We start from the raw sequence: 25,473 nt of genomic DNA, 5'->3' as shown, positions 1-25,473 counted from the left end.
GGTTCTCTATACTTAAGATCTAGATCTCTTTTATGTACATCTCTAACTTAAAGATGTACATGTGCCATTTGCCCCTTTTTCTTCGCCCTTCTATTGGATATATTTTATTATTTTAAATTCTAGACTCTATAGCCATTACTTTCATGTTTAACTTGGTGAACCTCACTTCTCCATATCCAGTATGTTAATTTTGATGGCGGTCAAGAATTTGCAAGCCCAAATTCCTGGTTCCGACAGCGATGCCGAAACGCTGAACGGTGAAGCACGTACAGCGAAAAACAGCTCATCCCAATGGCTCCGACATCTCCGTTTTCAGCTGTTACATTTCACTACATTTTTCTACTACTTCTTTTCCATATTTACAACTATTTATTTGCATATGGAAAGCACGCGGTTGAGAATTGCAGAAAAAGATAACTTTTGGCATACACACACGCATGTCAGACGCCATCTGGTTCTGAAGCGGAATCCTTCTTTATCTCAAATGATGAAATAATAACAAATGTGGAGCTTCAGACGATCTGTTCATTAATTTATCTTTAGTCTATTGCTTTCTGTACGAGAATGCGTTCTGATTGGCAGCGAGGTTTATTACTGCTCCCCTACAACAGATAGCAGTAAATGGCAAGAAGACTACAAAGACCAGATCTGCCGTGTATTTCTCAGTTCACCTGCAGCAAAACTATTTTGTCACTGTGAATTGTCTTAGTGTCTCATATTTAATCTTGCTTGAACAAAAAAAAACTTAAATTTGACTATGGGGGAATAAAGAAGAGCAGCAGCAGCAGTAAGAAAAGCCCCTCAAATGGGCTTTGTGAGACCCGACTCATATGGGAGCACAAATCTTGATTTTGGCCTCATTAGGAATGAATGCCCAATGCACACCAGTACTAATCTTCGTGGTATCTCTCTCAGTTTCTCTGTCTGCTAAATAATGAGCAGATAAACTCAGTTGTTTGACTCGAGGATTGGAAGGTTTGTGTCACCCCTACTAGAAGAGGGAGAAACTCCATTTCCACATGCAAACGAACCATACCTGGTCTATACCGCTGCCTGGAATTGTGTCACTTAATGTAAACACATATTTACTGTGCAAGAGAAATGATGAAAAATTCATAACTCAGTATTGTTGGCCACAACGCAAAGTGCAAATTCAGACTTTGCTCCAAAAACAGATACAGGATGATAAGTAGCGAGCGGTTGTTTCCATGACAAAGCTGTTCACGTTCCCACGTGCAAGCATAAAGGAGATGAAAAATTAAAAATGAGGGACTCGGAGAATAGCTACCCACTGGTGAATAATCGTATCTGACACGTAAGAATCATTTCTAGCTGAGGAACAGCTCTACCAGATTCCTTTTATATTGAAATGAAGAATATTCTCTATTGAGCGCAACCTTATTGACAGCGGCGCAGGAGGCAGGGTGAGGAAGACTCTTCTGGCACTCCATAGCACCAAGAAATGCTCCACGTATAGATCCTTTACCTCCTGCAGCACAAACCAGGCTCCAGATCAGTTAGGCAAGAAAATACAACCAGTGTGGTACTAAAACCAGCTAAAATGCCACAGGAGGACCTTCAAAAAGGGATATACAAATGGCTGTGGAAGGCTGGAGGACAGAACCATGGACAAAACCAAGAAGAACGTCTAAGGGAGTGAAGAAACCATCAAATTGAGTGGAGTGGTATTTTCCTTTATTCTTTCCTCCCTCTTTCTGGGGAGATGGGGATGGAGACGGCTCAAGTGAAACGTGTCAAAAACCTCAAAGTCGAGAATTTTCAGAACCAAACTGGAATCATGTCGCGACTCGTGTGAAAAGGGTGAAGTCAGGGACAGGGAAAGCTGCCATTTATCTCTTTGGAGAAGAGCAGGAGGAAAAATAACGGGGCAGGCATAATGAATGGGTAACGTCGGGGCAAAAATAACTGACTCTAGACATGAATGCTTGGGGATTATTCATACCTAAAAAAAGAAACGTGAATATGGGAAGACACTTGAGAGAGAATAGGGATTTTTTTTCATGTTCCCATTTATATTTAAATTCCAAATTTCCTTTTATACCCCAAATAAATCAGCTTAATATTATTGAAATATTTTTCTTTCAGCTAAGAATCTTTTTCAGAGGTAGCCAGTTAATCAATGCTGGTCCAACACAGCCAAAGCACATATCCAGTTCTGCATTTTACTGTAATGGGAGAGATTTTTGATATAATTTTAAATGCTTGAAAATCGAATTCTGAAAAGATTGTTGCAGTGTCTATGTCACTAAAAAACCTACCAGCAGTTCACTGAGTTGTTCATAATCGAACATTTCGTTTTCATACTGTTCTGCGAGTTCTTTACCCAAGGCAATGGCCTCTTCCCACATCTGTTGGAAGAAGAATCACAAAACGACAATGAAAAACATGAATTACATACCTTGGTTAAACAACAACATTGGAATAAAATATATCTTACAAAAGCACAACAAAACGCATTGTGTCACACGCCTGAAGAGACCGTGCAGCTGATGTGCCAAAGAGCTGTGGCCGCGTTACCCACGTGTCACTATTTCATGCAAATCAAATAAGATTATCAAGTTGCTTTAGAAATAAAATGATTCCTGCTAGCCCAACGGGCTATCCAATAACATGTAAATGCAGCCTGCCCACAAAGACACCCGGAACCTAGAACTTTGGAGAAATGCTGTTTGGTTATAGTTCATCATCATCTCTCTCTCCCTCTAATACCTATAATCTATATTAGACAGGACAGGCAATTTGCAGATATTGCTTTGAACAAATACTCATTATATTTGCATTGGTTCTTCTTCCTCTCTTGTTCTTCAACCATAAAATTCAGCTTCCGTCTCAAGTGACCCAAAGAAATTTAACAATATCCTTCAGCTTTTCAGAGGCCAACAACCTTAATGAGGAGCAGCAAGGATGTTTTTTAAATCTGTATTTTTTCTACTCTAAATATAAAGAGCCACTCAAACCCCAAAAGATGCTTAAATTCGCACACCAGACTATCTGCGGTCAACCTTGATCTGCCTCTGCTGCTGAAATCTGGCTGAGATTTGGGATGAGTTATAAACCCATGTAGTTTGTGTTATGCATCCATCCCGCACAGACATCCCACAGCTCCCATCCCACTGCGTAAATAAATATTTTACCCCCCAAAAATGGCTGAAAACCAAAAGCCCCTTCAAAACGCACCAATGAAATCCCACCCCTCGAAGGCCAAAATCAGTGCCGGGTGAATTTTATTTCTCTTTTGATCTGCAAGTTGACGTCGCATTTATGAGTCTTCCAGAAAACTTGGAAAAAAACCAAACCTTTTAGGAAAATCTCTAGTTCTAGACGCTGGTTTAAAAATAAGAATAAAACATTAAGGGTTCATACAACTGTCAGTGCAACTGAGAGCGCTGTAAGCACGGGCTGAAGAGTCAGGTAGGGCACAGCCACCTGTGATTTAGTGGCACAAACACCAGGCTGACACCTCGCCTCGAATATATATATATATATATTTTCCATAGGAATTGGCAATTTGGAGCCCAGCCAGGCTGAATAATCAATAAACCTTCCCCCACGTGTAACATACTGATGCCACAAAAGCACGTGGCTCGCGCTCCCCGTTCCTGCTCCTCCCTGCAAAACAGGGGCCAGTTTTCAGGCAAACCCAAGGATGGGCTGAAAGATTCATCCTGGCAGCCAGAGAAGGATGGGAAGAGGCCGAGAGATGCTGATGGTAGAGGAGATAAGGAGCTGCAAAAGGAAAAATAGTTACAGGCGACTGCAGGGAGAAAGGACAGAGATTTATGCTCTTGAAGTAAGGGAGTGAAGTAAGAAAAAATATGGGCTAGAAACTGTGCCGGTACGGCTGAGCGAGGGAAAAGCAGCTTCTGAGTCCTCAAGAAAACAAATGGGCAGATGCTGGGCAAACAGAGATGGAGCGGTGACCTTATTTCAGACAGAAAGAAGGATGCTCACGATGAGCCTGGTGCCCACATTATCTCCTCACGGCTCCACGTGATGTTCGACCCCTTCCCTTCATTTTTCTCATTTCTACAACAAGGTTCATAACGTTATTTATCTAGGGAAGGGGCTGGAATGAGCGTGAGTTACCTCATGTTTGTGAAGCGCCTTGAGGATGAAAAATGCATCGGAATGACTAATTACAATCACAGTAATTAGAGATCACGTCTGCAGGAAATCGCAAGGCATTTTCTAAACTCTGCAAGGCAATTTTTGCCAATGGAAGCATCGGAATGTTTTTATCTGTATTATGCATCTCATCTAGAATGATGATACAGATCAGATTAATATTTTTATTTCTAAACAAAAATTAACATGACTATAATAGCAAAAGCATATTTGCAGAAAATGGAGCACATCCTCATATGCGAGGCTGAGTTAATTTTGACTCAGAAAAGCAACATATTACCAGCAAATGAAACTTTTCAAAATCACTTAACCTTTATTGATTTTGATTCCTGTTTTCTTTCGCACTTCAGTCATCCATAACGTCTTCTGCACGTTTTCATACCATAGTTTTCCTTGTCCCGGTTCTCTCTGTGTTCCAAATGTAACCAGTCCCTCCCTAGCAGCACAGCCTTGGCACTGACTAAATGACAATTTTAGCAGGATTAAATCTTATTTGTTATATTTTTCTCCTCTTCCCACCCTTCTTGGTCAAGACTGTAAACAGGTTGAAACTACCTGAAGGGCAGTTCTAGCCAGGTGGGGATTGGGCTCTTCTCCCAGGCATCAGCAATAGGACAAGGGGCCATGGGCTTCAACTCTGCCAGGGGAAATTGAGGCTGGAGATGAGAAAGCAATTCTGTGCAGAGAGAGTGGTCAGGCATTGGAATGGCTGCCCAGGGAGGTGCTGGACTCACCGGCCCTGGAGGTTTTTAAGCTGAGATTGGACATGGCACTTAGTGCCATGATCTAGTCAATGGGCTGGAGTTGGACCAAGGGTTGGACTTGATGATCTCTGAGGGCTTTTCCAACCCAGTCCATTCTGTGATTCTGTGGAGGCTGTTTCTGTCGTGCCTCCCCCAGCCTGAAAAAACTCCTTATCTGTTACCAAATATTAATATTAATAATGAATTTTATAAATGTTTCAGAGCCTAAAAAATGCATCCTCAAAGTAAATATGACGTAGATTTAGTTCATCTACAACATACACGCAGTAATCGCACCATCCTAGCACTCTTCCTGGTGACCACTACTCTTTCCGTAATTGGAAAAACTGGAAAAAAACAGATATTATGAACATTTATTTCTGGGTTAAATTACTGGAATGACTTTAAAACGTCTTGAACAGTTAGTTTCCAAGATACACTGTTCACATTTTGTCACATTATTTTTAATGGAACAGTTTGAGGTGTAGGTAAGAGATAAAACTCCTCTTTCTCTATCATGCTGCAAAAACACAATAGAAGTGCCCCTCTATGGGAAAAGACTCTCAATTTCTGCCCTCTCCAGCCAAGGGAGCCAAAAGCACTCACTTCTTGTTGCTACTACCTCTTAAAAACCCCACTCCGCTCCAGCATCTCTATTTGGAAATCCAATTGTCCGGTTTAATCCTCCGCAGGAACAACAAGAACTTGTACTATAAGACTCAATTTGTAAAATGTCAAGTGCCCTGAACTCCCGAGCTCCACGAGTCCATTAACCACCCGGCTTTTCCCTCGCGCAGCTGGACCACGACACCTGCAACATCCCCTAGAATAAACCCAAAGCCGATAAAACTCCCAACGTCGTAACCAGAAGACGGAACCATGTGTTTAAAATCCCCTGCACGACCCTCTGAAAAATGTCGCTGTTTTCTAAGGAGCGAATTTATTCAGGTGAGGACAGCAGGGCAAAGGATCCTGATAAATGAAATCTATATTCTTGAAGGTCAATAACTCCCCATCTGCTGCCTCCCAGACTTCCTGCCTTGGAAGGTTTCCCAGGTTTGCCCAAGACACCGTCCGGGGAGTTACTACACAGCGTTTGTACGATGTACAACTCGTTAATGTGAGAAACAATTTATCTGGTGAGAAAAATGTGTATAGACTAAATTCAGTTGTGTAGACACGAGCTGCAAACTGTTATGGGAAAGGCTTTGAGGATGCATGAGATATTTTCTGATCTTGTTGCCCAGAAAGAACTGCAACATCCAAGTCAGTTTTTGAGGTTCTTTAACAGCGGCAAAGGAGGATCTTAGGATATTTCTTAGCTCCTGCTGAGTTAATGGTCAGTAAAAATGAAACAGTCCAGGACAAGAATATTATCCTCCAATCTGCTGATGTATGAGGGACATTCCAAGCAGTTTAAATTCCAGATAGCGTTAATTAAACATCACGTGAAGCTTCATATTTTAAATAAGATGTTAAAGCAGTATTTCTCTATTGCTAGGACTGTATTCAAGGTGTGTAAGGCGTAGCCGTTGGAAACCCTTTAAAACACCTCGCAATATCGCCCGTGCCTCTGCTGTCTCCAGAGCGGCTCTGCCCTCCACGGGCTTGTGACCTGACGTGGGATCCGAGCTGGACATGAGCCTCGCACTCAGTTTTGGCAAACAGGTGAATTTCACCACTTTATATGGAAGAAGAAGCCATTTGATGCCATCGCATGGGCTGGAAAAAAGGACATTTGAAGCCAGCGCGTGGCACTTATTGGGTAGTTTCAAATACTTTGTGTTTCGTGGCTTTAGTGAAACAGTAAAACTTTTTTTGGGGAAGGGTAGTGAAGGAGGGAGGAGCAGAAACCAATGATTTTATTTACTTTTTCCTCCCCAGAGACCAACGCTTTCAATATATGAAGGAGCAGTGGGAAACACGTACTGATTTACAGGCTGCGGGATCCACTGGCAAACATGAAACGCTGCAATTTGTACATTTTACCATGTAGGAACAAGAACGTTGCTGCTTCCTTTATGGCTCCAGAGACCATACAAGGCTGTTTGAAAGTTATATGTTATGTTTATCGAGGGCACTGAGTATTTCTTGGCTTCGGTAGTTTGTTAGCATGGACTAACATCAGCTGCTCCATTTCACGCCCTTTCCCTCGTCACTTTATCGACGCCACTATTTTTTGTTCTCGTCCTGAGCTACTCTAACCTACCAAGTTTCAGTAAAGTCCCTGGATTAAGGGATTTCTTGAAAATTGTGAAGTTTCAGCAAAACACAGCAAGAGCAAACACTGGAGAGCAGTTCAAAGGATGAACTGCCATGATAAATGTGAGGATGTGAGGATCCAGCTTTTCGGGGCAAAAGCCAAGAGAGAGATGGAGATGAGACCGGAAAGTGCAATGAAGTGAATAATAATAATAATAATAATAATAATAATAATAATAATAATAATAATTCAGAGAGAAAACTATGCATATATGAGTGAAACTTGGAAGTAACAACATTTCATTTTGGAAACAAGGAGCTTAGAAGAGTAATGGAAAGTATGACTAATAAGGAATCAAATCCATAAAGTAAAGGAACAACAAAATGCAGAAGTTGTACCTGAAAACGCTAATTTACTGAAGGTGAAGGGTGTACTTCAGCTTTACAGAGGTTGGTTTAAGGACCAATAGTTAAATGTAAGGAACAAAGCAAGCTCCCTAAGAATAATATATTAAAAAATAGAAATCAAAATGAGGACTATTAAATGGGTCTCAGACTACAAATAAGAGGGATATCATGGTGAGGACTAGTATTTTGTTCTTAGCCAAAATGAGACGCCCACACTCCGTATTATTAAATTACAGATTTCGCAGGCACTTCTGGTCTAGAAGGGAGAGTCTGCTCCGTTCCAGCCTGTGTATAGAGGATTATACCTCCCTCTAAATTCATCTCACCACAAATGCTAATATTTAGGGAATAAGCCTCGTAGTTGGTCTTCACTCCAAAAGCGCACCGTGCTTCCCTCTTGGGAAATTACTCTGCTAAGAGAAAGGGATCATGAGTTTTGAGAGGCTGAACTACACCATCCTTTAAAACAAAATAAAAATCCAGTGTTCTAAACACAAGTGTCACCCCTTAGGAAATCTTTCTCTTCCATTTCTTCTACATAATGTTTCTAACCACGTCTCCTTTCCCCTCTCAAGTCCGACGCTTCCCATCAAGCAGCTGGAGTCTCACAATAACTTTAAAACAAAACTCCTGAGCTGCTGTAAAAGCCTGGAAGTGGTTCTGCAGCTGCCCAGGGTCAAACTACCTTCTTTTGACATCTCTTGTCAACTTTATGGGGGAGAAAGCAAAGTAGTGGGACCAACCCCGAGTGAATTGCCGGGCAGAGACAGCTGGGTGATTATGGTACAGAAAAAGACAAACCGGTCAGTGTTCTTGGTACAGTCTTCCAAAAATGCACAGCAAATACTATTTGAGATGCATTACCCATCATGGAATGCCATAGTTGAACTAGCTGCAGGACTACATTTGCAAACTGCGTAGGTAAAGGGAAGAAGCTCATTTAACCTAATGTCAGAACATCCCAAATGAGAGGTTTACCTTAATTCTACTGTGGAAACCTCAACTTGGAGCTTCCTGACATTTGAAAATTCACATGAGATGCTTGTATCACCAAGCTGAGTGACCAGAAAATGAGAGAAGAACTATCTGTATCTAGGAAGGAGTGCTTTGCAAAGGAATAATTCCCTCACACACCTACAGAAATCACACAGGAGCCCTATGATTTGAGTTATGCAAAGGGACAGGAATAAGTAATCACAGTGATCCCTTCAATGTCATTGTTCGCCAAATATTGTAGACTAATGAAGATTCAGTTATTTAACTACGAGGAAAAAGGAAAGAACGATGGAGTTTTTAATTTACAGCTAAAACACATCAGCCTGGTGCTCAAAACAATAATTCCCACTGCCTGAATACCAGCATCTTAAAAGACGAACTGTGAAGCCGTAGAGTCGTGAAAAAGCAAAATAAAAACATAAGACTTCTGGCTTTATCCTTTCCAGAGAGGAACGTAATATTAAAATATACTGTTAAATCAGCTGTGACCCTAATTCTAACGAGTTAATGGGTTAGTAAAGGGTTAGTAAAGCTTTTGTGGGTGGCAGGAGGGGGCTGTGGAAAGCAGAGCACCTGCAGAGCCCCAGCCCCGCGCAGCCCGTTCCTCTAGCCCGGCTCTAGCACCATTCTTAGAGCATCATCTATTATCAACTTCCACATATTGCATTGTGATCAGGTATAAAACTGGACTTTTTAAGAAAAGTTTCTATCAAAATACTGATTCTGCTAAAAACTTTCTTGGAAAACATGAGCTGGTTGGATAATTTTCTAGACATTTCTGTTTGCACTACACTTAGGCAACAAAGCTTGCTTTAAAAACCCAATTTGGTGTTTCTGAAATATTCTCACAAAGAGATTTCTGCTTCTATATTTGAACATTTTGTGCACGAACCATCCAAACACTGATCCATCCCTATATCTCCCCTCCATCTCTGTGGAGAGGTGACACCAACACTCTCCCTTTCCCCCCATGCAAGGCCAAAAGCAAATTCATCTTGCAATAAAATAAGCAATTGCAAGGAAATATTCTCATCTTGTGACATGAAGCACAGACACCCATTCTCTAAGTGAATCATTCTGTGTACACAAGGAAAAACAAGGGTAGCTGAAGGACTGCAGCAGCTACGCTAACTGCTGGAAAAGACCCCAAATCACACCCATCGCTTCTTTATTTTCTCCATGGCATCATATGCACATATATTTACTCTTAACACAGTAGTTATAAATGTACCATTGATATATTTTTTTACTTTTTTAAGTATTATTATCTTTAAGTGCTAGCTGGTGGACCATTTACATAAAACCCATCAAATAACTTACAAGTTTAAAGCTCCCTGAAGGTCACTTGATGCAAACTATGTTTACTATTCAACTTCGAAGTTAGAGAGAAAAGCAATGAAACATTCTTTGCACTTTTTTCTTCCCTTTTTACCTTGCCCTTGTCAAAGTAATGGATAATTTCTTGATATAGCTGATCTTTGAGCTGTCCTTGAGTAGCAGCCTGGTATCCATCCCGCTGGGTAAGATGTGCTGCACATGCTTCTTCCGACCACTACATCACACAAGAAAGAGAAGAAATGTGATAGCAAATCAAACGTTATGAAATATATCAGTAAAATTAGGCTAAATAAAACACACGTATTTTATTTAAAGAAGTGGTACCACAGCTAATGCGCTAACAATGATTTTTCTTTTAATTTCCTACAACCTATGTGGGGATGAGACAACACTGGAGCCTTTTCCCTGCACAGGATTCTAATCCCAAATCCTGCCTTTCCATAGGTGTGTGTTTTCACGAGGCTGGCAGGAAATTAACACCTTGGAGACTCACAAACCGCTATCAAATCAAATCAAATCAAATCAAATCAAATCAAATCAAATCAAATCAAATCAAATCAAATCAAATCACAAACCTCCAATATACCAAATGGAACTTCTCATAGAGAGGTTCAATCTCATAGGGATGGGTACTCATCTAGGACTTGTTGCCTTACGTAACCAAGTTCAAAAACTAAATTAATGGAAGAACTCTTCGCTTTCTTGTCTGAAAATCAAAGGTACTATAGAAGGAGGACTTCCCACAGAAATAAAACTTTAGGAAAAGCAGAAATTGAACCAAAGATCAGCAAGTCACAGATTTATTCACAGAACTGCTGTTGCATCATCCAGTTTTACCTCCTATATGTTATTAAATTACACATAATTACTCCTTAACTTGGCCAGAATGTTCGTGTTTGTCTAAAGCAGACAACTTGGTACCGCAAAGCTGTTTCTGAGCAACACGAACTTCGCAGAAGCTGCATTGCAATGGCATTTTTTTTGGCACATTGAGAGCCACTATCTTTTGTTAGTTCTGAACATCTTCATTTTGACTAAATGGGTTAAAAACACAACTGAAGTCTCCTAAGTGTGATTCATTGACTTGCAGGGATTTGAAGGAAATGCAGAGACAGCCTTCTCACAAATTTAAAGGTGAAACTCTCGAAAGCTCTCAGTCCTGACCTAAATGTGATCCCATTAAAATGGACGTGATGAAATATATGCCAGTGATGAGTGTCATTGAAAATCTTGTCCTCAAGGTCTGACAGAAAAACTCAATTGCTTTAAGTTAGACACCCCACAACATCGCTACCAAACTTCTCCATCCACTGCAAACTACTGGTAGTAACAGGGTACTCTATTAGATAATTATATCTATATTTGTTCCTGCTCTGGCGGGGGGACTGGACTGGATGAGCTTTCGAGGTCCCTTCCAATCCCTGACATTCTGTGATTATGTATAATAAAATATTTCCAAACTGCGAAGCAATTATATTTATAAACAAACATCTGCTTAGTGATGAAAACCTTCAATAAACACTACCCTTACATTTGCCATCTTCTATCCATTTGCATTGTGAGAAAAGAAAACTGGGTAATTATTGTCAGTAAATTAAAGGAGGATATTAAGATACTCATCCGGTCTCTGAAGAGCTCCTGTAAAGAAAGATGTAAGTCAAAATTGGCTAAACTCTAATTTAAGGTCACATAAAGCATATTGACTGGCACGTTCAAGTCATAACAGCTAAAAGTCTGAATGACATTTTATGGCATGGTTCACTCAAACATTTTCCCAGCAACACATCACCTGCGGAAGGGAATGAAGCTCTGTCTGCTCTAAAAGGTTCAGTCACGCAGAGCGTGATGAGCAAGTGTTGCACAATTTGGCCGTTCTGTTTTATGTCCCTCGTGGGAACAAGAGAGACCTTTCGAGCCGCCGACTCGGTGGGTTACTCACTGTACTGTGCAGCCGGCGGCACTGGGCTGAGCCACGCGGGTGTCACAGCCGCCTCCTCGCCGCGTCACCCCCGACACGCGGCTCAGCTCCCAAAATGTCACCAGAGCGCTGACTGCAGCCAGCAGGCTCTGCCCTTGCTTTTAATGACCAATACAGCAATTGCTACAGTGCTTTGGCACTCCGGATAAATCTTACTGATGTTTTCTTGTGTAATGACCCTCAGTTTATTTTAAAATACAGTAAATACATTTCTAAGTGCCTTGATTTCAATGGCACAAGTACGCTCCGCATCATATTTAGTCTTGTTACAGCTTGGACGCGCTGTACTCGGTTTTGAGGTATGAATAATTCTCAGCGCATCCGTTAGAAGCATTTCACTTAACACCTTCCACTTTTCAACCTTTCAAGATGGATATTTTACACTCGCATTTCGCTTGGGATTGCTTAGATTACATCCAAGATTGCCAGGAACAATCTGTTGCACAAAATGAGATAGATTTTCTTTACGAAATATGGTACCATTAGCACAACTTCTGTAGTAATACAGAAGGTTGCAATAATACAGAGGTTGCGATAATACAGAAGGTTGCAATAATTCAGAGGTTGCAATAATACAGAAGTTGCAATAATAAAGAAGGTTGCAATAATTCAGAGGTTGCAATAATTCAGAGGTTGCAATAATAAAGAAGGTTGCAATAATTCAGAGGTTGCAATAATACAGAAGTTGCAATAATAAAGAAGGTTGCAATAATGCAGAGGTTGCAATAATACAGAAGTTGCAATAATAAAGAAGGTTGCAATAATGCAGAGGTTGCAATACACTCGCCATTGGCATGAGAAACAGATGAAGGGAACAGTGCAGTTCTCAATTATCCTGTCCCTGACTCTCTGCCCCATCCTGAGAGGAGCAGAAGGAGCCCCAGGTGTCCCTGGAGAGAGGAAGATTTCACAGTGGATGCGGAGACGTGAGGAAGACAAACCGGACTAAAGCAAACGCTTCAGAAAACACTAATTTAGATGACTGGGCTACATTAAACCTGGGACCAGTATTAAACCATTAAACCTGGGACCAGTATTATACAATATATTCATCAATGACTTGGATGAGGGAACAGAGTGCACTATCAGCAAGTTTGCTGATGACACCGAGCTGGGAGGAGTGGCTGACACTGGAAGCTGTGCTGCCATCAGAGACCTGGACAGGCTGGAGAGCTGGGCGGGAAAAATTTAATGAAATAGAACAAGGGCAAGTGTAGAGTCTTGAATCTGGGCAGGAACAACCCCAGGTTCCAGCATAGGTTGGGGAACGAGCTGTTGCAGAGCAGTGTAGGGGAAAGGGACCTGGGGGTCCTGGGACAGCAGGATGACCATGAGCCAGCACTGGGCCCTTGTGGCCAGGAAGCCAATGGTACCTGGGGTGGGTTAGAAGGGGGTGGTCAGTAGGTCAGAGAGGTTCTCCTGCCCCTCTGCTCTGCCCTGGGGAGACCACACCTGGAATCTTGTGTCCAGTTGTGGCCCCTCAGTTCCAGCAGGACAGGGAACTGCTGGAGAGAGTCCAGCGCAGCCACCAAGATGCTGCAGGGAGTGGAGCATCTCCCGGGTGAGGAAAGGCTGAGGGAGCTGGGGCTCTGGAGCTGGACAAGAGGACACTGAGGGGGGACTCATTCCTGGGGATCAATATGGAAAGGGGGAGTGTCAGGAGGATGGAGCCAGGCTCTTCTGGGTGACAACCGATGGTAGGACAAGGGGTAATGGGTGCAAACTGGAACACAAAAGGTTCCACTTAAATTTGAGAAGAAACTTCTTCATGGTGAGGGTGTCAGAGCCTGGCCCAGGCTGCCCAGGGGGGTTGTGGAGTCTCCTTCTGTGCAGACATTCCAACCCGCCTGGACACCTTCCTGTGTAACCTCATCTGGGTGTTCCTGCTCCATGGGGGGATTGCACTGGATGAGCTTTCCAGGGCCCTTCCAACCCCTGGCATCCTGTGATTATTCTGTATATTTCCTGACACAGGTGCTCAGTGCAGAGTGCACCATCCTCCCACACTTATCCAGAAAGTTTTCGGTGAGATTAACACTTACGAATATGGCTTGGTTACATTCCTGACTGATGCTATATAGTGTTAAAAACTCAAATGCTTTATCTATATGTACTTTGTATAGATAAAACATTTTATTTACTTATATCGCAGGATGCACTAAAACATTCCTTGAAGAAAAGCAATATGGTTATGTCTCTTTAAATGTGCTATAAACTGCATTAAAATTATACCTAACTTTTAAATGCATGAGCTTGGCAAGAAGACTATTTGAATCTAATGTTCCAAAATCAAAAGTGAATCTCTGGACACCCCAGAGCCCCTGAGGAACCGTCGCCAGCACTGCCCTGTGTTGCCTTTGCAGAAACAATTCTGCAGAGAGCTGATTTACTACAATATGCGTTTAGCTGCTTCCACACATTACAGCATTTTGATATCTAAAATTAATTTTAATTACAGCTTGCAACTTATAACTTGATTTCCAGGCCAAGAAGAGCAAAGTGTTCAGGAATGGCAGGGGCTGCTTTCCTGTGTTATTAATTACACGTGCATAAGCAGCAGCACGTAATTGCTCATCAGTTCAAAGTGCAGCTGTTGCAAGACCGACAAACAATACTTCTATAGGTTATCAATAACATGATTTTCAAGGCTCGCACCGTGCTTGGGCGTTTACCTTGAGGAGCTTTGCGTGCAGCAGTAACGTGTAGGCGGCCTCCGTGTAGTTATCGCATTCCTTGTGCAGGTCACACAGCTTGTACAAATACCTGCAAGCAATAGAAACAATGGTTGGCTCTTAAATGCAACTAAATAATTCATGTTGAAGATTACAACAGCTCAACTCTATCCTCAAACAACTAAATATACGTGGGATTATCCAAAGCTCGTATTTCTGCGCGCAGACACCTTTAGGAACATTTGCATTTCTGCTGTGGGTTTTTTTTTCCAATAGATATAAATAACTTTTGGTGTGTAATGAATCCAATACTGATTTTGTGCAAGAGATATTGCTCTAATTGTTCAGCTACGGAGATGTCTAATTACTCTCCCTTAACTTCAGCTTCACTACAGCTCTAGAAGGGGCTTATGTTCATTTTTTTTAATGAAAACTTTTTAAAGAATCAAAACAAAATACCTATTAATATTGTATTTTGAAAAAGCCAGTGAAAACACAGAACTTTGATATTCATTACGATACATTATAAGTTTGTTAACAGAAACAGGAGAGAATTCGGGTGGGGGTCTGACAGTTTGTGGTGCTGAACAGGGGCATCAATCCGAATGGGGCAGTTATCAAACCTGCCTTTGGTACCTTTTATTTTCTGTTTGCAAATCAAGAAAACAAAGATTAAAACCATTTAAACAACAGGAAGCGAGTTCCTAAGTGAAAATTCTTCCAAAAAGGTGACAAGCATCTGAGAATGAATTCATGAATACTATTTAGATACCTAAAATAGCAGCGAAAACAAAAGCTTCGTCATTTTAGCACAACAGTCTAGCCAATTTTAAGCCAAAGAACAAATCGAGGACCAGGAACCCTGAGGTTTACAAAAAGCGCAACAACGCATTCCCATTTTTACTTTGTGAGAAAATAGATTCTGAAAGGTTCCTAAAAGCTTTACATTTAAAATAAGTATCAGTCGTGACATTATTTAACAGCCCTTTTTACCCCGAGTCACGTATTTTGTACCTCGCCAGGACGTAAAATTATTTCTTTGCTCAGGTTTGAGTTATTTATTTTATCCATGTGATGACGCTCCTGAGTATTTCAGTGTCCATCACAATGTAACTGAAGGAGGTGGCGAAGGGGGACAAAATAATCTCTTGAGTCTAATCGGTCTCAGTGAAAATCAGCTTTGGAATGTTCTTAAGGTTCAGTAAAGGTATATGGGGTTTTTTTATTACTTCTTTTTCCTCCAGCCCTCAAGCAGATGCTTAATATGAACTTAATTTTCTCCAGTTACGCAAGAGTAAGTCAAGCAGAGTTTGTCCCCGGTCATGTTTACAAACCTTATGTACATTTCTTCTCTCTCAATCTCCTTGTAGAAATTCTGAAAAACAACATAATTTGGTTACAAAGTCTTTGATTTTACAGGCTGGAATGTACACAGAACATGCTCTAAATTAAAAATTCATAATTGCATAACATCAGCCTCAAAAGTGCAACATGAAATTTGCCTCTAGTGATAGAACACAAGTTATTTAATTTACAAAGTCTAATGCTGTGATGTTTCATGATGTAGCGTATTAGGGCTTATGTCTCATTGCAAAGGTTAAGAATTTGCAAGAATAGTACTGCTGGAAATTTGCTTGTGGCATTTGCAAGTCACACATCATTAACCATTTTCAGTTGAAATTTGGTAATACACAAAAATGTAATTTTTAAGCAACAGTTGTTGTATGGATTGAAAACTCCAAACCTTATTGGAGCAATACATCATCTGCCCTTGAATTCTAATAGTTCCTTCAGAAATAAAAAGTTAGATTAGTGTTATTTATCTGGTTTCATATGCCACACATCATCATCACTCTCTTCAGAAATCTCTCAATGCCTCCGGTCTTGAGATAAACCAGTTAACACTACAAACACGGTAAATGTAAGATATGATAAATTGGGCGAGATATTAAAGGCACTTCGGAATCTAATTTAAAGTTTGCCTTCAAAAGTTAAAAGATATCTAAGAAAACAAAATACAAAAAAATTTCTCCTTCACTGAGGAACAGTATATTCCAATGCTAAATTAAACCAGTCTGCGTAGCCACTAACTAAACCCAATACGAAACTGTTCCCTTCAAAGAGAACAAAAATACAAGATAGAATCTGCCTACCAGAGTTGATGGATTTTTTAGGGAATGTCCCATTTTAGTTGACATAACTGCTCACTGGCTCTGAGTTCAACTCCAAAGACAAGCAAAACCACATGAAAATTCTCTGCTGTTTTTTCTTATTTGCGTTTTTATTGGTTTTTTTTTCAAGTAGAAGAGACTTCTGACTTGAGGGGGGTCAATAACGTAAAACCGTTTTATCCCAATATTCCCAGCAGCTGCTCCGCTCTTCTGACGCAGCTCAAGCAGCAGCATCAAATGAAGTGAAATGGGAAGAGCCTTGGGCAGCGGCTGGCGCTGACCCACAGCCCATTTCCCACGGTTCCCTCTCCCCCAAACCCAGCCCCTGCCCCATCTTTGGGTGCAGGTCCCACCTCCCCCTTCACATGTGGCCACAGGAATTGATGGGGATGAAAAATAAACGGGGGGGAACAGCATGAGGTTTCAGCAAGATCCCTCCTAGGAGGGAACAAGCAGCAGTTTCTTTAACATCAGCTTAAATGCATATCAAAACCCTGCCTTAAACTCTAGTCAATACAGACAAACTTAATCCCATGAAAGCCTCTGCATCATTAAAGTCCCAATTAAGAACTCTTTGAGACCTCAGGTGGGAATTGTGCTGAGGATCAGCCCTGGGTTGGATTTTTACAAGGGCATAAATTTCACTTCGTGTGCACGGAGAATGATGAAAAGTCTGTGTTGGCCCCGAAGGGCACACGGGACTTTAAAACCAAGCTAAGGTTTTAAATCACGCCTACTGGAAATGAAGGGAAGCCCTGCCCTGCGATGCTTTTCTGCATTCCCGCAGGTTCGGTGGCGGGGTTGTGTGCGGATGTCTAACGGTGATTTAACTTGACAGCAGCAAATCGCCCACAAAATTTATCATCTGTGAATACTTGAAGAAAAATCCGATGACAAAACTCAGCAGCAGGAGACGCTGTTAGAAACACTTAGAGAAAACAAACCCAAGCCCCGAGTGTGTCATCCATCCCCCCGTTCTTAGGACAGCAAGAATTACTGGGATGTCTCAGAGTATTATGATGAAGGGGAAGAGCAATAAATTCACCTTCCTTAGGCAACTTTCCTTGTTTTATAAATTGTTGTCATGTTTTAGTGCATATAGTGAATCTGGTTTTTATTTCCTATCTGGTGTGAACTGGCTGGCTTTTCTAACTCAAATATTGTGCAGGGGGCTGCTACGATTCTTCTGCGGGCAACGAATTAAGACTAAAACCCCAATTTCTGATCTGATGTCTCTGTCTTCTCTCCCACTCCAATAGGCGCCGGTTCATTTACGGCTCATGCGACACTGCGGTGTAAAGGCCGAGGACGTTCGCATTACTTGCAAGTGCTAAAGCTACAAACTATTTACTCAGATCTTTCCCAACCAGCATGAACAAAATCCATCAGCCGTATCACATCAGGCAATAAACACTGTCTGTGCCCCACGTATTGAAATGAAATAAAAGCTTTGCTAATGACATAGAGATGAAAGCTATGAACACTTAACAGCTAGCAGTTTAAATCAAGTCCTATTGGAAAAATCAAATCTAGCTAGTACTATGTTTAGGGGTCTCTAAAATTTATTTGGGCATAACTATTCCATATGCGCTGATTTTATGCTAGTAAAATCTCATACTCTAATGCCTCCACCAATAAGCATGACCTGAGTGTCATGGGGACAACAGCTACTGCTTCCAAATCCAGCCTGAATATATTACAGAGCAGATAGACCAGAATTTCTGGAACTAAGAGAAGGAAATTTCACATCAGTGAGGAAAAAACCCTGAGCTTTTTCTGCTGTGAATGAAACAGCAACACTCAAATTTCTTCAAATATGTTGAATACGGCAGCTGAGCAGTAAGCAGAATAGAAAATGGGCTTGCAAACGCACGATAGATTTGGTAGTAAACTGCATATTACTCCAGTCTTCTGTATGTCAGAGTGTTTTTCTGCATCAAGTTGTTCAAACATCAACTGTAAATGTCAATGAACAGCCCTCAAAGATTGGGCCCTGAAACGTTCCGTCTTAAATCTTTCCTTAGAACCAAATAAAGAATTAATAACCCACGTTTTCACAGATTCACCTTCATTAAAAAAACACGTATTTCAGGCTTCCGTGAGAATCCCAATACGTACTGTTTTACACAGAATCATCTGTTAAAGGTGTAAAATGCAGAGTGCAGGGGCCAGTTCAGGCGGGCGGCCCCTCGCTTACCAGCACGTTGACGGTGCAGCTCATGCGGTTCTCCTTGTTCTCGTCGTGCATGATGGTCCTGTAGTCCAACAACCTCTCCATTAAGCGGACAACGAGCTTCACGAAAGTTTCCCCGCTCTTAGCAAGGTATTTGTGTTTTCTGCAGTGCTCCAGGAGGCTGAAAAACCAATTACGTTCGCCTTGTTAATCACACCCAGAAAAAAACCTTGACTCAGGTGCGATTTTGAATATTGCGCGTCATTAACAGCTTTTAATTATTTCTGGGCTACAAAGTTCATTGTGGTCTAATTGCTCTCTCTCCTGACTTTACAGTGACATAAATCTCGCCGCTGATCAACACTTACATTTTGTCAAATAGCACTTTGTACTGTTCATCCCCTCTGCCTCCTTCCACTTCATGATCCAGTTTTGTGATGATCTCATTTTCGAACTATAATTAAACAAAGCAAGCGTAAATAATCAGATGGCAAATATTTCACTTTATTACTGTAGCCTCGATGGTTCACAGATTGGTTGGGTACCTCGGTGAGATGTTTAGCCACTATTTTAAAGCATGATTGACTTTAAGAGTTCGCAGTGTCTGGTATTAAACTACCTACAATGTTCTGCTGCCCTACAAGGACTTTTTTGCTAAAGAAATCATTGGTCGTGTTGTTAAGTGAAGTGTAAATATTTGCATTACGAAAAACTACATAAGGAGATTAATGATAAGAACAAAGGCGGGGAAAAAGGAGACACAAAGCCAGGGACAGAATGTCCCCTGCAATAATGGTAATAGCTAAAACAGTAAAATAAAACATGTTGAAAGCTGTATGAAAGAGGATATATAACACATAAGGCTGGAGCACAACCCAGCATCACTAACATCCTTTTTCAGCACAGATACTCTCACGGAGGGGCAGAACCCAATTAACACACCTGTTAATAAATCACTGCAGAGGGGAGGGAAGTTGTTTCAAACAACTTCAGAGCAATATTGATATTTGGGCAATAATAAAAGAATGCAAACTTAAGTGGGCATCGGAATAGATTTTAAGTGCAAACTGGATTTTTAATGATTACAGAGGGTTTCACCTGTTGCTGCTACTTTCCCCAGGGCCCAGGTTAGGAACAAATGCAAACTGAGTGGAGGAAGGATCACCCTATGGAACAAATTGGTCTGGTCACCTAATTGCTAATTCTTCATTAAATAAGCACAGACATCCACACCATTAGTGACACAGCCTGTTGTCACAGACCTCAGCAGAAGAGCCCGGGTGAGAAGGGAAACTGTGCCAGGGGATGGGACCCCGTCACCCAGACTGGGAATTTATTGACAGAACAGTCGTCTTCCCATTTTTTCACCGTCGCTCGCTGAAACAATCCCCAACTAACTGTTCCGGGGAGAAGCAAAGGGCCACCCGCACAAGAATGAAGCCTGCTAACATTTGGTAAATGTCAAGAGATGTACTTTGCATCTGCAGTTAATATTAACAGTATATAATGGACAAATATAAAACGAATGGACTGTCTGTAGCTTGACCGAGGATGCATCTGCACAACCACGGGGCTCAGCAGCAGCCTATGGACCCCTCTTGCATCTCCATTCAAGCCATCAGCTTTCCTTGCCAGTGCTGCACTTCCCCACCTCTTATTCTTTATAGATTATTTCCACCGATCAATATATCTACTGTCGTGACAACAGTACTAGGTCCTCTGTTACAGCCACTAAATGCTGCCCGATCAGCACCTGGGCGCTGCGTGGTTGGAGAACACGGGCTTTTGCTGCACACTTGCAAGCAAATTAGACTTTGCTTTCACACACGGTCACCCCCACGGGGAAGCTGAGGAAGACGAGCAGTTATCTCCAGCCACCGGCACAGCTCAGATTGGTTTGGCTAGGAAGAAGAACTGGATTTTTCAGTCCATGCTGTGAATCATAGATGTGAATCATAGAATGGTTTGGGTTGGAAGGGACCTTTGATGGCCATCTAGTCCAACCTGTTTCATGATCAGGGACATCCTCACCAGCTCAGGTTGCTCAGAGCCCCGTCCAGCCTGGCCTGGGATGTCTCCAGGGATGGTTCATCCATCACCTCTCTAGGCAACCTGGGCCAGTGTTTTCCCACTCTCATTTACCACTCCATCCACCACCGACCTCTTTCTCCCAATGTACGCTGCATTTTAAGCTCTGCCCACACAGTCCCACCTCAGTCAGCCGAGTTTATTGTAACATCTCTGACAGGTACCAAACAGCCATGCCCTTCATTCTGCCACAATCCCTTGCTGAGGGTAAGGCAAACCTGGGCAGAAGAAGAGAAAAGCCTGCAGCACATCGCTATGATGGATTTGCCAAATAACTTGTGGCAATGCCAAAATACTCCTCTTCATTAGGACAACTCAACCTCTGAATATCTTAACGGGCTCAACAGCAGTAAAGAAAAAATCCACAGTCAGATCCAGGACATGCTTTTGTGTCTCTTTCCAAGTCTCCGTGTTCTTCTCAGCATTAACTGCAGTAACATTGACATAACTTCCTACCTTCATATGCAACCCCACACTTTTTGTCCTCTGTATTTGAGTTTGGAAGTTTATTTTTGCACGCTTCCTGGCAGCCTACCAGAATTGTCTCACAAACAGAGAATCCTGCTCTGAGCTCAGTGACTACAAACTATCATGACGAATAAAGGCAGAAGCTCACTTACAGCTCAGTGCAAATTCAGGATACAGTCTAACATGATGCACAAGTCGATCGAACTGCGAGCTGTCAGGAAACTGAACTGCAGATTGTATCAAGCATACAGCGATAAAATCAACCAAGTACCCAAACAGCAGATATTCCGTCTTAAAACAATTTTTATTATAGTGCATGACCGTTTTAAAGAGAAACCTCCGAACCTCGGATTAAAACATTTCAAAGGTGCTCTTCTTAACCCAAATGATCCACAGAATCACGGAAACACTGGCTGGAAGAGACCTCGAAGGTCATTTATTCCAACCTCCCAGGTGTTGTGGGATTATTGCCAACACTAGATGAGGCCAAGTGTGACCTGCTTAGTCAAGGACTGAACATCTCCATGGATGGATGATTACACAGTCTCTCTGGGCAACCTGTTCCACTCTCTCACTACTTCCCTTCTGAAGAAATGAATGAAAAGTGAAATGATTTCTTTTTTTAATACAATGAATCCATTATTCAGAAAATGACAGGGAAATGAGAAGAGGAAGAATAATGCAATCCACCCCCTTGAAGAAGCAAACACGAGCTGAAACGCGCTCCCATAGCACAAGGACACGTCAAGTAAAACACTGAGGCAACACAATGATGAAACAGAGAAGTCACAAAATTCATGTTCTCTAATGAGACCAGAAAGAAATTGACTTTCTCCACCAGTGTGAAGAATGACTTGCTGCCGGCGTGAGCCCTTTAGTGGTATATTTTTTAGCAAGAGATTACTCACATGAAGAAGAGCGATTACATTTGTCATACAGGATCTTGAGTATCTTCCTGATATCAGTTAAATTTCTGTAAATCTAGGATTTGTTGGGCCATCTCCCTAATGGCCCTCTTGGGTCGAACAGAGGAAGACTCGCGCCATTTCTGGGGTTTTAAGGACTACTAACAATATCTTTGCTCTTCAACCACTCTTGATGCTTCTCAAGGAATCAACATGATGCAGATTGTGCAAGCCAGATGACTGAACGTGATTTAACATGGTTAAAATTCCCTCTGTGGTCTTTTCCACAGAAGGCAGTTTTATCAACACAAGTCGAGGTTTACAGAGCTACCACCTTCCATGATGGGAGGAATATTTCAGGAATAGTGTGGCCAGCAGGACTAGAGATGTGATTGTGTCACTGTACTCGGCACTGGTGAGGCCACAACTTGAATCCTGTGTTCAGTTTTGGGCCCCTCATCATAAGAAGGACATTGAGGTGCTGGAGAGAGTGCAGAGGAGGGAACGGAGCTGGTGAGGGGCTGGAGCACAAGTGTGATGGAGTGGCTGAGGGACCTGGGGGTTCAGCTGGAGAACAGGAGCTGAGGGGAGACCTTCTGATCTCTGACCTGCCTGAAAGGAGCTTGGAGCCAGGGGGGGTCGGGCTCTGCTCCCCAGGAACAAGCACCAGGAGCAGAGGAAACGGCCTCAAGTTGCCCAGGGGAGGTTGAGGTTGGATCTGGGAACAATTTCTTCCCCAAAGGGCTGTGGGGCATTGGAACAGGCTGCCCAGGGCAGTGCTGGAGTCACCATCCCGGGAGGGGATTAAAAGGCCTTTAGATGAGGTTCTTAGGGACATGGTTTAGTGTCAGAGTTGGGTTACGGTTGGACTCCATGATCCTGAGGGTCTCTTCTAACCGAAACGATTCTATGAGTAAGAACGCGGCCCTGGAGTCACACAAGATACCAGCTCCGGAACATCACATCTGTCATCTATTAATACAGTCTCAATTTTTCCTTTTCTTTCTTTTTTAAACACATGAAATAGCATCTGCAACTGCTGTGATGGAATTTACTCTGAAGTGAAGAAGCACCACATTTTCCATGTTTACATTACAGCTAGTGACACTCACTGACTCTTAGTGGAGGCTGCGGGTGTATCTGGCACCATCAAGGAGTCGGGTTTACATCCTTCTGACACTGACAGCCTGAGGGGTGATGTTAGGGAGATTACAGGAAATTAGTTGATCAAGATCTCAGCTTCTCTTTAAGACGTGTGTTTGAACTTGAGCAAAGAGTATATCCACTGCTTCATCTGTCTGTTACAATCTGCCATCTGGAGACAATAAATCAATGTAAGCTATCTAACGCCTTCAAGTGTCAGCTCAACTAATCACTCTTTGTTTTACGTTTACCTACAGTGTGGTCAGGCTATATTTGCAGCACTTAGTAACAATTTAATCTAGCTGTAGATGAGGAGGACTTTCAATCCTCCAAGCTCCCATCAATGTTTTGATATGGGATAATAATGAATTTGTTATACGAAATGTAAGTGACAGCTAACACCACTAGGTTTTAGTCCTAACGGAGAAATAGTACAAAAGTAGGGTAAAACTGGGTTCAAAGGCTGCTCTGAAATTTGGTAATAATTCTGAACAATTCCATCAGTTTCCTATTTTCCTGCAGCATTCTGGCCAGCAAAATCCACTTAATATTAGGTGATTTTGGAGGTCTCCAGACCTACTGCATCACCTTGCTCTTTGGGTGGGAGGAATACTGATATTCTCCAAAAGGCCAGAAAACAAGAAAAACTTACACATTTACATTTCAACCTGGGATAACTAAAAATGTAACTTATTGAAATTAATCTTTTGTGGGGGATGATTTATTTGAATATGCACCTTTGGTTGGATTACACAAGAAAATCTGCAGAATCCCAGAAACTCGGACAAGTCATTAACTCACGTTCTGTCAGCAAATCTACAGTACAGGGAAAGGGAGGTTAATACAAATTAATTATAGGTTCTAAAAGTTGAGATTCAGATAACTAGGTATTTCTATTCAGGAGAAATATATCAATTTGAAATTCATTGATGACCAACCAGAAATTACACTGCAAATAAAAATGCCAGTATGAGCATCTTGATGATACTGAAATTGATTGTTAAATGTTAGAAACTAATTTAAAGGGTTTCCTGTTTATTTCCTTTGGTCTTTACTCATTTAATTCTCTCCACAACAGAACCCTGGCTAGAGGTACTTTGGCTTCACCCACCATTTCATTTTAGTCAACATATGCATTATGCATTCATTTATTATGCATTTCTATATGATTTTGTATTATGCATGCATTTACTATGCATTTCTATATCATTTTTTCTATCTTTTTGGCTACAGTTCTATTATGCTAAGTGTCATTCCAATTTACAGAAAACAGGGCAGATGTGTTGCTGCATTTTTGGGCCTCTTCCCTCAGATCATTACTTTTACACAAGCCCTTACTCTAACAAGATAAGAACACATCCTATATCGCTGATGCTACCACCACCAGACACTCATGATTCTCCTTAGTAATGCTGTTTGGCCTGAAAACCAGCCATATGGGACTTCTTATTTTGCTTAAGCAAGTGACAGGTGGGAGGAAAAGGCAGCAAAATCAGGAGGTCGGGGCTTTTTATGGCCCGAATTCCACATTTCGGCTGAATGATGGTTTCATGATGAACTTTCTCTGCTGCCACCAAGGGATCCATCACGCTCACCTGACCAGGCCTTGAACAATCAAATCAATTCTCTTTCATCGCTCCTGTGGCTCTGACATATTCCCTTTGATCTGGAGGGTTCGCTAGTAAAACAGGCAAGGAAAAGGGGAAAAAAGCATAGTAGAAAAGGAGGCGTTTTCTTCTATATGAAAGCTTCAGACTTTAGTATCAGATTCATGCTCTGAGGGACAGGCTACTTTGAAGACTTCTAGAGGCTTCAAAGCACCTTAAAAGGGAGAGGGCAAAAATGGGCAACTCCAGCTTTTAATTCAGTCGGTCTTTAATTTACTTCTATAAAAACCAGAGGAAAGTTATCTTCTGTTTTTTCTCACGGCTATATATACCAGAAGAACAAAAAACCCCGACTCTGTTACTGGTTTTACAGGCAAACTAATTCGTACTGAAATCAAAACCATGGGGAAAGCTGCCTGCTTATTACACAAGCCA

At 41.8% G+C, this 25,473-nt stretch overlaps 1 protein-coding gene across 1 annotated transcript in view; it reads right to left on the bottom strand.

Moving 5' to 3' along the window:
* DOCK1 (dedicator of cytokinesis 1) overlaps positions 1-25,473 on the bottom strand; it is a 273,982-nt gene that overhangs the window by 41,701 nt on the left and 206,808 nt on the right. The window contains exons 34-38 of the mRNA XM_082054440.1: positions 19,196-19,281; positions 18,852-19,008; positions 15,818-15,858; positions 14,484-14,574; positions 9,928-10,047 (exon numbers count right to left, since the gene is read on the bottom strand). Of these exons, the coding sequence (XP_081910566.1) occupies positions 9,928-10,047; positions 14,484-14,574; positions 15,818-15,858; positions 18,852-19,008; positions 19,196-19,281 (495 nt within the window). The remainder of the gene's footprint in view (positions 1-9,927; positions 10,048-14,483; positions 14,575-15,817; positions 15,859-18,851; positions 19,009-19,195; positions 19,282-25,473) is intronic.

The sequence above is a fragment of the Streptopelia decaocto genome (assembly GCF_964273445.1).
Source record: "Streptopelia decaocto genome assembly, chromosome: 5".
NCBI lineage: Eukaryota > Metazoa > Chordata > Aves > Columbiformes > Columbidae > Streptopelia > Streptopelia decaocto.
Note: the sequence above shows the minus strand (reverse complement) of the source record. Positions and strands in the feature narration are given on the sequence as shown.